The 17,175-nt window shown below is 51.4% G+C and overlaps 1 protein-coding gene across 1 annotated transcript in view; it reads right to left on the bottom strand.

The window, feature by feature from the left end:
- Prex1 (phosphatidylinositol-3,4,5-trisphosphate dependent Rac exchange factor 1) overlaps positions 1–17,175 on the bottom strand; it is a 149,702-nt gene that overhangs the window by 75,793 nt on the left and 56,734 nt on the right. The window contains exons 2-3 of the mRNA XM_051186107.1: positions 6,653–6,724; positions 4,756–4,878 (exon numbers count right to left, since the gene is read on the bottom strand). Coding sequence (XP_051042064.1) covers positions 4,756–4,878; positions 6,653–6,724 — 195 coding nt within the window. The remainder of the gene's footprint in view (positions 1–4,755; positions 4,879–6,652; positions 6,725–17,175) is intronic.

The following is a 17,175-nucleotide window of genomic DNA, read 5'->3' as shown; positions in this document are numbered from 1 at the left end:
CCCACACACAATCACCATGGGGCCCCAACCATCTGGGCATTACAACATTCAAGCTATGTGCTCAAAATGCTACAGTCAGCAGCTACTGTGCACAGAACCTCACCGATATCAGGAGACCCAACCTCTACCTGCAACCTGTGCAGCCCAGAGATACTGGCAGACAGAAGCAAGGGTCAGGAAGGGTTCATGACCCCCTCCCATCATGTTTAAACACTCAATCTCCGGCTGGCAACAGTGCCTGGAGAAACTCCATAAACTTTAGAAGGTAGTCCTGGCCAGTGGAATCAAGTGGCAAGGGACGGGACCTGAGGGCTGTAACCTGACTGTTTTTAGCCGGAGCTCTCGGCTTCCTGATCCACCATGCTCCTTCCGCCAGTGATGGACGTCATCCTCTGAACTGTGAACCACAATCAAAGTTTCTCCTTAAATTGCTTTCAACTGGTACTCTCTCAGTGACATGAGAAGTAACTGACAGGCAGCCAACCAGAGAGCTCCCTGTCCTGGCAAGGGCAGCCAACAGGGGCCCTTAAGGAAGCATGGCATTCTGGAAGAGACATACGGGCTACCTCAGCCATGACAAGAGAGGGGCCCCTATATACCACCACCACTAACAAAATCATTACATAGGAAACAGACCGAGGACAGAGAAAAACGATCCTAAAACTGTCATAGGGATACCTGGATCTTGAGATGCCTGGAATCAAGTCATACCCCAAAAGATTTATTTCACTGACATGCACCAAAAAGGCTTTCTTCCCTGAAGCCTCAGTTACTGCTTTGTCACAGATAAAGATACTCTTGACCAGATCTGTTTTTTTTTTTAAAGACTCTGTGTGTGTGTGTGTGTGTGTGTGTGTGTGTGTGTGTGTGTGTGTCTGTCTGTCTGTCTGTCTGTCGCACCAAATACACAAGTGTAGTACCCAAAGAGACCAGAAGAGGGCAAAGAGGGCATCAAATCCCCTGAAGGGGGAACGACAGGTGGTTGTGAGCTGCTAACTGGGTCATATTCTAAGAAGAAAATGTAAACAAGGTGACATCTCCCTGTCCACTGCCATCTACACCACAAGGAGCCAGGCCAGAAAATAAGGAAAGGTCTGGCTCTTCCCATTTGCCAACCCCAGTCAATGGCAATGAAGCTGGAGATGCTGGCAAGCACTCTGGGAACCACTAAGAACTTGAGTCAGAATACTGTGATTGATTATTTATGTCTGCCACAGGTACAGAGAGGGAAGTAATGGAAAGGATATCCTGTCTCTGATAATCTACAAAGTCACCCCTTCCTTCAGCCTTCTAGAAGGAAAGAGGCCTAGACTTGCTGCCTGAAGCAGCTAGGAGTAGCAAGTAGCACCATGGTGGCTGAAGGCTCACAAGATTTGAATACTTAAGACACCAGGGAGTGGCCCACTACTTGAAAGGATTAGGAGGTGTGGTCTTGTTGGAGGAAGTGTCACAGGGGATGGGCTCTGGGGTTTCAAAAGCCAGGCCCCATGTCACTCTCTTCCTGCTGCCTGCAGATCTGGATGTAGGACTTAGCTATCTCTCCAGCACCAACATTTCCAGCTATGACGATGGTTAAAACCTCTGAAACTGTAAGCAAGCCCCAATTAAGTGCCTTCTTTGATAAGAGTTGCTGTGGTCATGGTGTCTCTTCAGAGCAATGGAACACTGATGAAGACTAGCACCCTCCCCTCCTCAGACCCAGTTCAGGCACCCACTGCTCTCACAGCAAGCTGCCCAGCCACAGCTCAGGCTTTGGTCTGTGGGTGCAGATCCTGCTCTGACACCATCAAGTCCCTGTGTGTAAGGCTTGTCTCTTCCCAAGGGGCAGAGGAGCTAAGTGTTCTGCCAGGAAGGAAGACAGATACACAGATATAGTGGGTGAGGACATTCAGCAATGGGCTGAGATTCCAGCCACCAGGGCAGCCATGAGGATTCTCACAGCTGTGAAAACACCCAGGAGAAAATGCTACCAGCTCCAAACCACAGGAAGCCCTGAACCCAGAGAAGGGCACACACAGCAAGCCATTATATGATGCATGTCCCTAAAACTGCATGTGACACTGAGATACTGAATGTGACCTGGACACTTACCTGAAAAGCCACTCTGTCTTGTGTTCCTATTTTGCTATATCCAACAAACCTAAACAGAAGCACTCTGGTCACACCATGATCACTGCACCTCATATCTGTCACTGTCTGCTTGGCCATCTTCCTGTCACCTGCCTCGCAGGATGCCATCAGAAGGGTGCAGGTCTGCCCTGCCTAGTGGAAGTAAGCTCACACACTGTGCCTGGCACTCAGATTGCTACGTGTATTTCAGGAGCCAATGTCACTTAAAACCGTAACAGATTCCAGTGTCAGAATGTCTCGGGCTTAATCCCAGTTCTAGTTACCTAAACCCAAACTATAACTTTCTCTGGGCCTCGGTTTCCCCTTCTGTAAAATATGCAATGACAGGAAACATCTTTAAAAGCTATTGTGAAGTTTTGAGACAGGGTTCCATGCTTTAGCCCAGGCTGGCCTTAAAGTCAGTACACAGGCCAGACTGGCTACTCATTTGAGGTAATTCACCTGCCTCAGCTTTCCCAGGGCTTGGAACCCAGGAGTGTGCCACCTCCCTAACAATCATGAGGTTTTAGCAAGCTGGTATGCATGGAACATTTAGAACAGCACCCTACAGAGGAAAGGGCTAAGGGGTTCTTGTCTATGTAAATTCAATCCACAGTGTTTGCCATCCCGGATGCAGATTCTTTCTAAGGGACTGAGTAGGTAGCAGAAGGGTCTGTGGCGTGGCCAATCCCCACTCCCCCGTCCTAGATGCTGTCTGGGGTTCCCAGGGAACTAAGGATAAAGAACAAAGCCAGATGTGACCTTTGGGACTAGAGTGGACACCACACTGTCTCTGTGAGTCCACCAGTAACAACATGGTGCCATTTCCTGGCACTGGCCACTAAATCTCTGCCAATAGCCCCAGGTCTAAAAAGTGACTGCCTGCCCTAGAGTGGGGGCTCTTCACTGCCTCTATGCGCACCTCCAAGGCCACCCTAACTCTGGCACCCTCCCAGATGGGACCAACTTAGGTCTAGACAAACGTGGCACTCGATCGACCTAATCAGCTCCCCACGGAAAGCCACCTGCACACCTGCCACCAGCTACTGTAAAAATCCAGCGCCATTGTGACTTGCCTCTCCCCCCTCCCCCAGCACGGGGGCAGAGAAAGTGAAGGCGCTACATTTTAAATTAAAACATGATTTGAAATGAAAAACACTGACTCACACTGAGCAGCCTCCGGGCTGCTCTCTCCGTTGCTGAAACTGCCTCGAGGAGGGCTTCAGCCAGGTGTGCAGGCAAACTCAGTGTCTCCTCCACACAGCTGCCTCTGGTTTTCCCAGTGCTTGACACACAGTCTAAGTAGCCGAGGCTGGCCGAGAATTCCCACCGCCTGACCCCAGCCTCCCAGGCACTGCGATTATAGCTCTGCACCCCACAGCTGGTCCAGGAATCTTCAGGCGGCCTTGGCCTGAGGCAGCTGGGTGTGCTTCAGGGAGGATGGTTGCACAAGAGCTTTCCACTGCACCCACAGTCACCTGAGTAGCTTTTGTCTGCTGCGGCAGCCACCCACTGTCCCCTCCAGAAAGGACACCACTCCCCTTGCTAAGTATGTTTATGCAAGGTCTTTAAAAGAACTGATTTTAAAGGGTTTCACAGGAACCCCTTCAGGCAGATGCAGTGGAGGCCTCAACCTCGGAGTGTGAATAGGTTCACCCTTTCTATGTCCAGTTCTGTTGCCACACGTATGGTGACAACCTTGTCACCTCTTGTCCATCCTCTGTTTGGTCTCTTATTTCTTTCCTCCTTTTTATTTTATTATTTTATTTTATTTATAGCTGCATATGTTGGCCCATACCTTTAATCCCAGCACTCAGGAGGCAGAGGTGGGCAGATCTCTGAGTTCAAGGCCAGCCTTATATACGTAGCAAGTTCCACCCAGCCAGAGTTACATGGTGAGACACTGTCTCAAAACATAAAATACTATTAAAAAATTAGATTATCTGTCTAGGTACAAGAGTGCCATGGCACATATGTGGCGGTCAGAAAATAATTTACAAAAGGCAGATATATCTCGTTCTACCATGTGGGTCCCAGGAATCAAATGCTAGCCACCAGGTTTGACAGCAAGTGCTCTTACCTGCTGAGCCATCTTGTCTGCCCTATAGGGGCAGATCATCAAGCCATAAGGTCTTTACCCTTGTGTACCAAGGAGACAGCTTAGAATGTTCTAGACTGACAAAGAGACTGTATGGCTGGGTGAGGGGTTAGATTCCAGGAAGTGGCAGGCCTTTAGAGCTGTGGGGATTTTATTCTGATGAAGTGAAGCCAAGGAGAGTTCTAGAAGAGGGGAGAAGCAACCACATTTGTGCTTCCAGAGGATCTCTTGCATCTCAGAGGAGACCCTGTTTCCCAACCCTTTACCCAGGGCTCTGGGTCTTGGAAAGTCAGGAGAACAAGTCCACTGAGGCCCAGGGGCTCACACAAGTTCACTAAGAGCCTAGCACAAGGGCCAGCAGGCCAAGCCTGAGGACTCTGCACAAGGCTATGCCCTGTAGACTCTTGGGGGGGGGGGTAGTTGGGAGAACCAGACCACAAGAATGGGTACACAAACACCATGACAGAGCCAATGCTAACTGAACACTCAAACTCGGGTCCTCACAAGCATTCTCGCCACTGACCCAACTCCCTAGCTCCCATACTCACAAATTTCAAGAAAACATTTCCAAGTTCATGCTGAGACTGAGGCTCGGGGTGTAAGCAGTACTCCAAGGCAGCCAGAAAGTCCTTGTGAACCTCCAAGATGTCCTCAATGTTGGAGAAAAGGATCTAGGAGGGACCAAGAGGTCAGAGTCAATTAGGGTTTGGAGAGAGCAAGGCCTTTCCCAGAAAAGCCCTCACCCCAGGGTACATAGCAGGCAACAATAGGTGAAGGTCCCCTGAGCCAAGCAGCTGCTGTTGGCTCAGCACCACCAGCATCAGCTGCACAGACCAGTGGCAGACCTGGGCTGGACTGTCAGACTCATTGGTAGCACCTGATCTCTACAAGCTTCTTGGCCATTCCTGGTCCCAGTTTACCTGAGAACTGGAAGCTCAGAGAGCAAGTGCTGACATCCCAGTCAGCAGTGTGGAGGGGTCAGAGCATCACTCCCTGTATTCAGGCATTGCCACACCTGGTATCTTCTGACATCCAGCCACAGACAACGGCACCAACAAGGGTGTTCACATGACCCTGCTCCCACAATAGTGCGCGGGGAAAGTGAAGGGGCAGGGGCCAGAGCCTACTCCTCAGTCACTGCCAGGCCTAGAGCACCCAGAGCCCAATTCCGCCTCCGCCCTGGTTGGGGGGCTGATAGTCACATGAAGGTGGCCAGGGGGATCACCTCGCCATTGTTCACTTTCCCTTCGGTCTAATTCAGCTCACAGGCTGAACCTGGTTATGCTGAAGGGAACATACTAGACCTTGATGTTATACTCAAATGTGAAAGGACTGAAGAATTGTCCGTCCCTTAACTGTTTACCACCCCCCAAAAACCCAAAAATAAAACAAGAAATGCCCACTCAAAAGACATTCACAGAAACTGTCAGAATAGCCCCAAAGTGGAAACTGCTCAAAGACAGAGACAAGACAAAACAATCAATGGCAATGGAAGCCTCATCCGCTGGGGTAGGGCTGACTGGGAGGGGCCGTGAGCCAGCTGGGCAAGGATGCTGCTCCCCTGCCTCCACTGGAAAACTCAGGTGTGGTACAGCTAATCCCTCAATGTGACATTTTAAGGGACAGTAACGGCTTCCAAGTTCTAACAGTGCATAATAAATCAGTATAATAAAATGTAGGTGCTCAGTGAATATCTGTTGACTGGATGGATGGATGGATGGATGGATGGATGGATGGATGGATGGATGGATGGATGAATAGTGAGTGAAGCAATAGGTCTCAGAAAGCAGGTATCCCTTCACATCTCCACAACCCCTTCCCCCAGACCAGCTCTGCACAGCCTTCCAGCAGAGCAAAAGAGCAGGGTTAGAATTATCGATATGCATTGTTAATAATTGTTAATAACATGCACATGACTGACAAGAGCCAGGACATTAGGCGGGGGCCATCTCTGACCACATATAGGTAAATCCTGGGTTCTTCAGATGCACATAGCCCCTCATATCCATTTCCTCCTGGTCCAGGCCTTTCAGAGCACAAAATAAAAGATTTCCAGAAATTGAGGTCAGAGAGCTGGCCAGCACAGGCATCAGAGGCACACAGACGGCCCATTGATACTGCCCAGACTCCCCAGCACCACCGCCAGAATGGAGCTGGCCCAATGACTCACGGGCCTGCCATGATACCCTGTGCCCACTGCAGGGGTAGAAGGGCAGCAGGAGGCACCAGGCTCCCAGGAGGTGAGAAAGCAGAATGGCCATGCTGAATGTGAACCGGAGAATGGGGTCTGGTGTGCATGGTCCCTCCCTCCCAGGGGAGGCCTTCCAGGGCTGCTGAGAGGAAGCTGGGGGTGGGAGGCAGGCAGTGGCCATGAGCGAGGCCTCTGAACTCCTGGAGTCCAGGGCCCAGAAGGAGCAGCAGCAGCAGCCATGGCTGAGTCCTCACCTTGACATTCTCCTCTGTGAGGCCCTTCTCCACAGAGTCAGCCACATTCTGCCTGATTCGCTGCAGGAATGCCTGTGAAGACAAAAGCAAGCAGAGATAAGTGGCCACATCTCCCATCCTGAATAGCCCTGACAGAGGGACACGGGTTCAAATGCTGACCAGGACCTAAGAGGTTGCACAGCCCAGCTACTCAGGTAAGGACTTAGAAGAGGGACCACTGCTGTGGAGTGTACTGAGAGATGAAGGAATGTACAGAGGAGAGATGATGGAGTGTACAGAGGAGAGATGATGGAGTGTACAGAGGAGAGATGATGGAGTGTACAGAGGAGAGATGATGGAGTGTACAGAGGAGAGATGATGGAGTGTACAGAGGAGAGATGATGGAGTGTACAGAGGAGAGATGGAGTGTACAGAGGAGAGATGATGGAGTGTACAGAGGAGAGATGAAGGAGTGTACAGAGGAGAGATGATGGAGTGTACAGAGGAGAGATGGAGTGTACAGAGGAGAGATGATGGAGTGTACAGAGGAGAGATGATGGAGTGTACAGAGGAGAGATGAAGGAGTGTACAGAGGAGAGATGATGGAGTGTACAGAGGAGAGATGAAGGAGTGTACAGAGGAGAGATGATGGAGTGTACAGAGGAGAGATGATGGAGTGTACCTAGGAGAGATGAAGGAGTGTACAGAGGAGAGATGATGGAGTGTACAGAGGAGAGATGATGGAGTGTACAGAGGAGAGATGGAGTGTACAGAGGAGAGATGATGGAGTGTACAGAGGAGAGATGATGGAGTGTACAGAGGAGAGATGATGGAGTGTACAGAGGAGAGATGATGGAGTGTACAGAGGAGAGATGATGGAGTGTACAGAGGAGAGATGATGGAGTGTACAGAGGAGAGATGATGGAGTGTACAGAGGAGAGATGATGGAGTGTACCTAGGAGAGATGAAGGAGTGTACAGAGGAGAGATGAAGGAGTATACAGAGGAGAGATGATGGAGTCTACAGAGGAGAGATGATGGAGTGTACCTAGGAGAGATGAAGGAGTGTACAGAGGAGAGATGATGGAGTGTACAGAGGAGAGATGATGGAGTGTACAGAGGAGAGATGATGGAGTGTACAGAGGAGAGATGGAGTGTACAGAGGAGAGATGATGGAGTGTACAGAGGAGAGATGATGGAGTGTACAGAGGAGAGATGAAGGAGTGTACAGAGGAGAGATGATGGAGTGTACAGAGGAGAGATGATGGAGTGTACAGAGGAGAGATGAAGGAGTATACAGAGGAGAGATGATGGAGTATACAGAGGAGAGATGAAGGAATGTACAGAGGAGAGATGAAGGAGTGTACAGAGGAGAGATGATGGAGTGTACAGAGGAGAGATGAAGTATACAGAGGAGAGATGATGGAGTGTACAGAGGAGAGATGATGGAGTGTACCTAGGAGAGATGAAGGAGTGTACAGAGGAGAGATGATGGAGTGTACTGAGAGATGAAGGAGTACACCAAAGAGAGATGATGGAGTGTATTGATGTGAGATGGATGATAGAGTGTACCAAGGAGAGATGGGTGGTTACAGAGGTTGGGTGGGACAGAGCAGCAGATGGGGAGCTACTGTGGAGGCTACAGGGATGACTAAGGATGGAAAGGACATGAAGGGAAAAGAGAGAGACCCAAGCTAGTACCTAATGGGAATTGAGGCTAGCCTCCCATTGAGACTTCAGGCTCAGGATTTGAGGCCTGGCCCAGGTTAACTAGGCAGTGGTCACATAGAGTCCCCTGGGAAAATGAGTTCATGGACATGTCCCAGCATAGGGGACCCATCAGCTATCAACCCATCGCAGCTCATTACAATGAGGGCCCAAGGGAATTGAGCCAGGCAAGCGTGTAGTCTCCCTGCCTTGGGTTAACTGAGAGTGTGTCCTGTCCTACCACGGCTGTCTAAGGAGATTCCCCACATGCCAAGGAGACGGCACAGACTGTGCTGGTATTGGGATGGCAGATGACAGCCCTTCAATGCTGCTGTCTGATCCTTTTCGTCACCTGGACTGACACGTATGATGGCCTCATAAATGGGGCTGTCATGCAGCCACATAGGCTGATATTCACAGGCAGGCTACAGGCAGAAGGCAACCTTGTTTCTACCCACAAACCACAGGGTGACTATGGCTGGTTCTGGACTATATGCCATCACTTTACTGATGAGTCTGAGTCTACATGTCCACTGGTTCCCAGAGAGCACCAACATCAAGAGCCCAGGCTCCAAGTGTACCCTACAAAGGCCTTCCTAGTCCTAACTCCCCACAGACCCTCAGAGTCCACAGACCATGCCTCTCCCAGCCAGCCTGGTCAATGACACCTCTGCCCCCAGGGAGTTCCAGCCTCCTCACCCATCAGAATCCCTTAAAATGCAGTCAATGCTCAACAGAAGTCTATGTGACTCACCCATATGAAGCTTAGCCCTGAATTAGAATCACCAAGGAGCCACATTCACGACCCTCAGCGTGGCTAACACCACCCATGGGCTGGGGTGCCAGACTCAATGACAAGCAGAAAGCAAGCTGAGAGCACCTGCGTTCATCCCTCTCTGCTTCCTCATGGCAGGCGCATCATGACAAGCCCTCACACACTGCCCCCGCCATGATGGGCTGCACCCTTAAACCGTGAGCCAAAGCAAACTCCTAAATTATTCTGGTCAAGTCAGTGCCTCAGCAATGACAAAAGCAGCTAATACTCTCCGTATTCGTTTTTCTGTTTGTTTGTTTGTTTGTTTGTTTTGTTTTAAGTCCAGATCTTCCATAGACTCCATCCTCCCACACAAGCCACACTCCCGAGCCTATTCCTACCCTAGCATCTTGACATACACTCTTCCTGCTGACACATTTCCCCTCCAATTCTGCCCTGAGCTAGCCCCATCTCATCCATCACCTCCTCTAAGAAGCCCTCCCTGCCCTCTGCACTCATTACCACCCTACGCTGAATTATTAAAAACTTGAGCTCAAACAATATACACCAGCTTGTAAGAGTCAAAACTGGCCACAATAAGACAAGAGTGGAGCGAGGATGGACTCTTAGCCTCTAGAGAGGTCAGGTTTGGAAACCACAGGGTTTGGGGTTAAACCACAGATCTTCCTCCATCCTGCTATGTGATCTCAGGAAAGTGAACCAGCTTCTCTGAATCTCAGTTTGCTCTCCCCAAATATGAAGGTAGGTAAGGGGTGTGTGTGTGTGTGTGTGTGTGTGTATCAGTGTATATGTGCATGTGTGTATGGTGTACATGTATGTGTCTCAGTGTGTATGTGTGTATGTGTATGTTTGGTGTATGTGTATATGTGGTATGTGTGTATGTATCAGTGTATATGTGCATGTGTGTATGGTGTACATGTATGTGTCTCAATGTGTATGTGTGTATGTGTATGTTTGGTGTATGTGTATATGTGGTATGTGTGTATGTGTGTGTATGTATCAGTGTATATGTGCATGTGTGTATGGTGTATATGTATGTGTATCAGTGTGTCAGTGTGTATGTTTATGTTTGGTGTATGTGTATATGTGTGGTATGTGTGTATATACATGTATGGTGTGTGTGTGTATCAGTGTATATGTGCATGTGTTTATGGTGTATATGTATGTGTGTCAGTGTGTATGTGTATATGTGGTGTGTGTGTGTATGTGTATATGTGGTATGTGTGTGTGTGTGTGTGATAAATGAAACAGGATAAAGAGACAGGAGCTGAGGACATTGAACTTGCTGTTTGAAAGGTCACGGTAGGAAAGGCTGGGGGCAGAGTTTCCTCGAGGATGCAGCAGCCAGGCCTGGGGTGCCAGGGGAAGCAGTCTCCAGCCACCCAGACGGGGAGACAAAGGTAGCCCCACCCGGCACAGGCGCCCAGGCGGGCGGGCAGGAAGCCTGAGTGCCACTGGGCTGACCTAGATGGAGCTTCCTGTCCCGCTTTCTTCACACAAGCTGGTCTACTGCTATTGTGCTGGGACAATAGGTGGCTCGGGCCACCCACAGAGGACGTGCACACAAGCCAATAAGACAGGCACTGGGCACCAAGAACAGCTCGTGACCTGGAAAGAATGGGCCAGCGGGGGATCTGGGCCTGGGCACAGCAGCCCTAGAACCACCACCCTGCAGGTGGTGCTGGCATTCTCCATACTGATGGGGCTGCCAAGGGACCCAAGGCCTGATGGCAGTGCAACTCTTAGATGACAGCAGTTTACATCTTGGGGACCTCCCTGAAGCAACACACCATCCTGAGATGCTCCCTCTGGCTCACCAGGGCCCTGTCACTCCTGGACCACCCAATCCCTCAGCATCCATTCAAACCCCTCATCCCAAAAACGACAGCAATTGTGACATACATCAAGGATGCAGTAAACGGCAGGCTCATCACCACACAGCTTGGGTAAACTGTAGCCAGGCAAGGGCACCAGGCGGAGGGGAGCACGGAGGAGGGGCCTGCCACTAGACACCCGTCACATGGACACTAGGTGGAGGGGAGCACGGAGGAGGGGCCTGCCACTAGACACCCGTCACATGGACACTAGGTGGAGGGGAGCACGGAGGAGGGGCCTGCCACATGGACACCTGGCTCTTCAATCCATGCAGACTTCCACCATGTCCGTGCACATAAGCACCTATAAGCAATGTCAGGTAACACCTCCAGGCCCAGAGGCCTCCTCAATGTACAGGGCAGGCTGCACAGGTCTCAGCTACACCTGGCAGGAGCTGGCCCACAAGCAGATGAAGAATCTGAGCAGGGCACACACACTCCAGGGAAGTGGGAGGTGGTGGGAGAGAAGCTTGCTGGAGACAGCAAGCCCAACGTCTACCTCTTGCCCTCCTGCAGCCATGGCAGACATCACCAATCAACCACACCTACTTCCCTGGCCAATCACAATTCTCTCGGGGCCTTGAATACTTGTGCATCAAAAGCCCCTCCTCTCAGAGCCTCCACATCTGGTCCTTGTGGCCAGGAGGCAAGGTGCCATCTCCCCGCGTGGCATGAGGTACCCCACCGGGTGACTTGCTCCACAGTCAGATGGCTGTCTCTTGGAATAATCTTTTTGTACACTGTGAAGATGTGTCTTTGCCAAGGCACCTTCTGATTGGTTTAATAAAAGAGTTGATTGGCCAATAGCTAGGCAGGAAGAGGTCAGGTGGGCAAGCCAAATAGAGGATGCTGGGAAAAAGGGCAGAGTCATAGGAGTCTGAGAAATCTTAAGGATGCCCCATGACACACAGAGCGAGTAGGATAGGAAGTACATACATGAGGTAAATGATCCTCAGGGCAGCACATAGATCAGTAGAAATGGGTTAATTTAAGACATAAAAGCTAGCTAAAAACAAGCTTAAACTACTGGCCAGGCACTTATAATTATATGAAGTCTCTGTGTGGTTATTTGGGGAGTGGCTGAAAGGACCGGAAAGCCTGCCTGCAGTCTCTCCCTGTGCTCCCAGGCTTCCTGATGTGCCTCTACCCAGCAAGGCCACTTCTCTGACTCCATCATGTGTGATTCTTTCCCAGCTGCTCCTTTCCTTATGTAATCACAAATGTGAGTGACTGTAATACCATCAATACCGCACCAATGCCAAGTGTCTCCTATCAACAAGGACCCCGTGAACACATCCCCAAGGTGCAGGGTGAGCTCTTCTGGGACGGGGGCTATATCTGCCAGACTCAGATAGAGTCCCTCTGGGGACAGAGAAGCTGACTGACTCGGGTGTGCAAACTGCTCCAGGGTGACATGGCTGGATAAAGGTTAGGGACAGGCTCCTGACTGATGAGCGTCAGGCAGATCTACAGCTTGACTGAGCCAAGTTCACACAGTGGGAGAGAGCTCCCCTGACCCCACACCCAGAAAGAGGTGCACACTCACACCAGGCCTCAAACCACTGAAAGTGTGGAAATTATGATTCACCAGACCCAGTATAAATGATAGGTCAAGTTTTCTTGGGGAAAAAAACTTACATAAAAAACTTAAGTGACTGCCGCGGCTCCCGCTCCAAGGATGCAGGCTCTGCCTCCCCAGTGCTCTCCGTGACCCACAGGGACCACCACCACCACCACCTCTCCGATCCTCCCCTTTAGCCGGTCATGTCGAACCTGTAACCACACCTAAAAGGTGCAGCGCAGCCACTATTATGGGTACACAGGCAAATATATCACTACAGACCACTAGGGAGGCCTTCCTGTCTGTTGATCCTATGTGGCAGACTGAGTCTTAGGGATGAAGAGACAGTACCTGTCACCCCAACCAAAACAACAGGGACAGTGACTCCCACATACTGTTGGGACACATAATGCATGTGACTTCGTGGTCCCCAGAGCTAGGGCCCAGCAGGAAGATAGGCATGATTGGTTAGCAATGTACTGCCTCAGCTACAGGGTGAAAGAGCCTTTCTCAGAAGTTACCCATCACCACGCAGACTGAAGCCTGACCACGTAACCCTGGGAGAACAGGAATCTTCTGCCCATGCCAATCACTCAGCCCCAGCCTCGTGGCCTCCTTGACGCCTATCTCCACCTAGGCCCTGGCATTCACTATCTGATGTGTTCTGCCTTTAAACACCCCCTCTCCCCACCCATGGGTCAAGTGAATGGGAGACACCCCTCAGAAAGGCCTTCCCTGAACACACACAAGGAAGCTGTCATCACTCCCTGCCCAGCAGGGCCATGTGATGTCACACACACACACACACACACACACACACACACACACAAAACCACCACACCCGATCAGGACTGCTGGTGCCTGAGGCTGTGTACAGAGCCCTGCTCTCCAAGGCCTCTCCCTCATTTGAGGGTAACTGTCCTGGCCTGCATTGTACCCAGCCCCTGGTGTGGCCTCAGGAAACCCCAGGCATGGAGGGTATGAAATGAGGGAGGGAAGCTGGGAGCTTGACTGACTATCAATACCTGCAGCCCCGCTGTTTTGGTTTGTTCTCATTTTATTTTTGTTCTTCTTTTGTTTTGAGACCAGATTGTGGGACTCTCTACATCACACGGGTTGACCTCAAACTCCTGGGCTCAAGTAATCCTCCTGCCTCAGCCTCCCAGCAGCTCGGACTGCAGGTGTGTACCATCCCTGCCAGCCACTCTCCAAACTTTGCAGCTCCAGGAGGTGGGTGATGTCCCATGTGTCCACTTTACAGAACAGGGGAACTGAGGGAACCAAGCTGTGAAGCATTCACTCAGAGCCACAGGCTGGGATGCTGTGGCCTGGCCTCACGGTGAGAACCCAGCCCTAACAAGCAGGCCACAGATGGCTTTCATAGCAGCCAGCAGCTGCCTGGGGACCCACACCATCTGTCTGGACCCACTGTCACAGCCCAGGGAGGATACAGGTCTCCCTGGGGATGCAGAACAGAGCAGAGCCTGCGCTCATTCCTGGAGACAGACAATGGCAACTTGAGCTGCCAAGGGACACCCACACCTCAGCTGGGGTGACCTCACTCGACATATGGTGAAACCTGAGAGGCTGGCGGGGTCACCCCCAGATCACACCAAGGACAAAGGAAGTGAGATGCCCATGGGACTCAGTCCTCACTAGTCCACTGGCCAAGGGTCCAAGGAAGCAGACACTCGTGGACCCATAGCACCCTGGCAGCAAAGTCAGATTAAACCATCCACAGCCTGCTCCCAGCAGACCCCCATAGCCAGACATGGGAAGGGCCCCCACAACACCCCTGAGCCCTGCAAAGGCCTCAGTCCTATGCATTAACCACTCACAATCCTGGTTCGGACCCTAGGAGGATCACAGACCTCATACATAACACAAAGATCTCATTTCCATGAATGGCATGCTGTCCATCACTCCATGCCAGCCCAGGACTGCCATGCAATGACAATTTCATGACACAGAAGTTCACTTAATGACCTGGAGAAAAGTCACTGATGGTCCCTTGGTCTGAACCATGACCAGGGACAGCTCCATAAACTGCCTGGGCCTCTCACAGGCATGAATGGGGCCCAAACACTGAGCAGTGCAGAGTGAGCGCAAAGGTCTAGCTATGCCAGTGACATGAGGGTGGGCATGAACAGGTAATTCACCCCCCACCGCAGGCCTCGGTTCCCTCCTCTATAGAACATGGAAGGAGTGGGTGCTTCAGAGGCCACCACGTGACACACAGGAGCGGTGCAGGCACACAAATGTGCTTGTCTGCAGTGCTGGAGACAGAGTGCGGGGCCCATCGTTCTAGTAAGGCACTCTGCCGCTGAGCTACACCCCAGCTCTCCTCTCAGTTTTTATTTTATGGCAGCATGATGGCTACTACACCTAGACCCTTGACAGGATCTAGAATCACTAGAGGCACTAAGCATGCCCCGTGAGGGACTACCCAGGTTAGGTTGAGATGGGAAGACCCACCCTGAACCAGGGGAGGGGCAGCCACCATTCCATGGGCTGGGGTACTGGACTGCGTAAGGAGCAGCAAGCCTGCGACAGCATCTCTCTCCAGGTGTCCTGACCAGCTGCCTTGGGCTTCTGCCACCACGCCTTCTCCACCATGATGGATTGCACCCTGGAATTGTGAGCCAGAATAACCCTTCCAGGCCTTAGGTGGCTGTTGTCAAGGTGTCTGCCATAGCAACAGTTATTTAGCAAGGTTCTGTCAGGTTGTCTAGGCTAGCCTTGAACTCACTCAGAGACTTAGAATGTGCAATTCTCCTACCTCAGCCTCTCAAACAGCGGAGAGGACAGGCCCACACTACTAAGCCTGGATTAGTACCTTTTGGAGTCTGTGTTTTCCAGTGTGAACACACTGTCTCCCTGAGTCTCTTGCAGTGACAGAAGACAGTGTAGTCTGTCATCAGCAACAAAGGCGCCTGCCACACCCTGCACATGCCCTGCAGACTGCCCCTCCCGCCCTCCAGTCTTGGGAACCACCCAGCACCTGAGTCAATTCTGTCTCTTTAGAAAAGGTGACCCGCTCACCACCCAGACTTCCTGGAACCAGCAGGCTAGCTGTGAGAGTAGACAGACAGTTTCTCAGAAGACGGACTTAGGGAGAGATTGAGGGGAGCTGTCTGAGAGGCTGGTGTCTGAGCCAACCCCATGAAGGCATGGGGAGTTCTGCAAGTATCTGGGGGAAAGGGCACTCTAGGCAGGGGGCATAGCCTGTGCAGAGGCCCTGGGGGCTTTCTAGACTGTCCTGCCTGAAGTACCTGCCCCTCTACTGTTTTACTTACTCCACAGTCACACTGGTAGACAAATCCCACACCAGGGATGCAACTTGTGTTCACCCTTCAACCAACTGGTTTGTCCATTTGGTGTGCCAGAGCCTAGGGTGAAGCTCTCAGTACATGTGTCTGACCCATCAGTACCTTAGTACATGGCCGATGTGATGATTGATTTACACACCTGTCAATCATCTATCCCACATACCTTCCACCTCATCTCCCTTCCAGGCCCTAATGAGAGGCACCCGCCCTGAGCCCGACAAAGAGGAACCTGAAGCAAAACCCCCAACTTGCTACAACCTACCATGAACCATGCAACAGTGGGGGAGGTGAGGCCACAGAGGGGAAGCAACCTCTCCCCACAGAGCCCCACCCATTCCTCCCCTGCCAGCTCTCACCCAAGGTCCACTCAGAGCCTACTCTACAACATGCAGCCATCCTACAGCAAACCACACCCTGTTTAGGTGGGTCTGCGTGTGCTTAAGTTGAGTTCAGATAACCCACTCATGTCCCGACCTCAGCTTCTTTTGGGAAAATGGGTATATGAACTCCAAGCACCCATGGGCTGCAGTTAGCTAGAGCCCAAACAGCTACCACCTTCCCCCAGGGCAAGCTCCCTTAGTTTTCCCAAGCAACACACTCGCTGCCGCCTTACCTTTCCTGGCTACCGCAGTGGGCATGAGTGTGTGACCCTCTCCTACATGAGACACAGATAATAGGAAACCGGAGGAGGCTTCCCAAGCCCACACCCAGGGCAGACATCACTAATGGAGCACAGACCTTTTCCTGCTGAGTCTCCTCGCTGTTATCCCTAGACTCATGATCTACCTTTGAATCTCTCCTACTCAGACCCCAGTTCCTCCCTTTCTGTTGAGTCCTTCAGTTTCTTTTTTCTGCGAACAATGGGGTCACCACAGTTGAATTAAGATAGGGGTTCTCCACCACAGCTCCTTGACATTTGATTGCCTGGGGTTTCTGCAGAGATGGATGGAACCTCTGTGTGGGGCATGCTCTCCTGGTATGTGTGTAGGGAGATCCCTGCTATGGGAGCCATCTGGTGGATTCCCTGGCTTCCTTCCTGTAGTCAGACAACCAAACCTGCCTCCAGATATTGCCTAGGTGTGAGCCACAGCCAGCTGACCCAGCGAACAAAACTGCCCTTAGAATGTGTGTCTGGGGTTCAAGTGCTGGCTGTGCCCCGGCCTGCTGTGTGCAACAACTGTCTTTCTGGGCCCTGCCTCCCTTCTTTGAGGAATGGGAACAAGGAACTCTGTCTCAGCTCCATTCTCTGCAGAGTAAAGACAGACAGTGGCTCTAGTGGCTTCTTTACGGGTGACGAAA

Source organism: Phodopus roborovskii, unplaced genomic scaffold (genome assembly GCF_943737965.1).
Source record: "Phodopus roborovskii unplaced genomic scaffold, PHOROB, whole genome shotgun sequence".
Lineage (NCBI taxonomy): Eukaryota > Metazoa > Chordata > Mammalia > Rodentia > Cricetidae > Phodopus > Phodopus roborovskii.
Note: the sequence above shows the minus strand (reverse complement) of the source record. Positions and strands in the feature narration are given on the sequence as shown.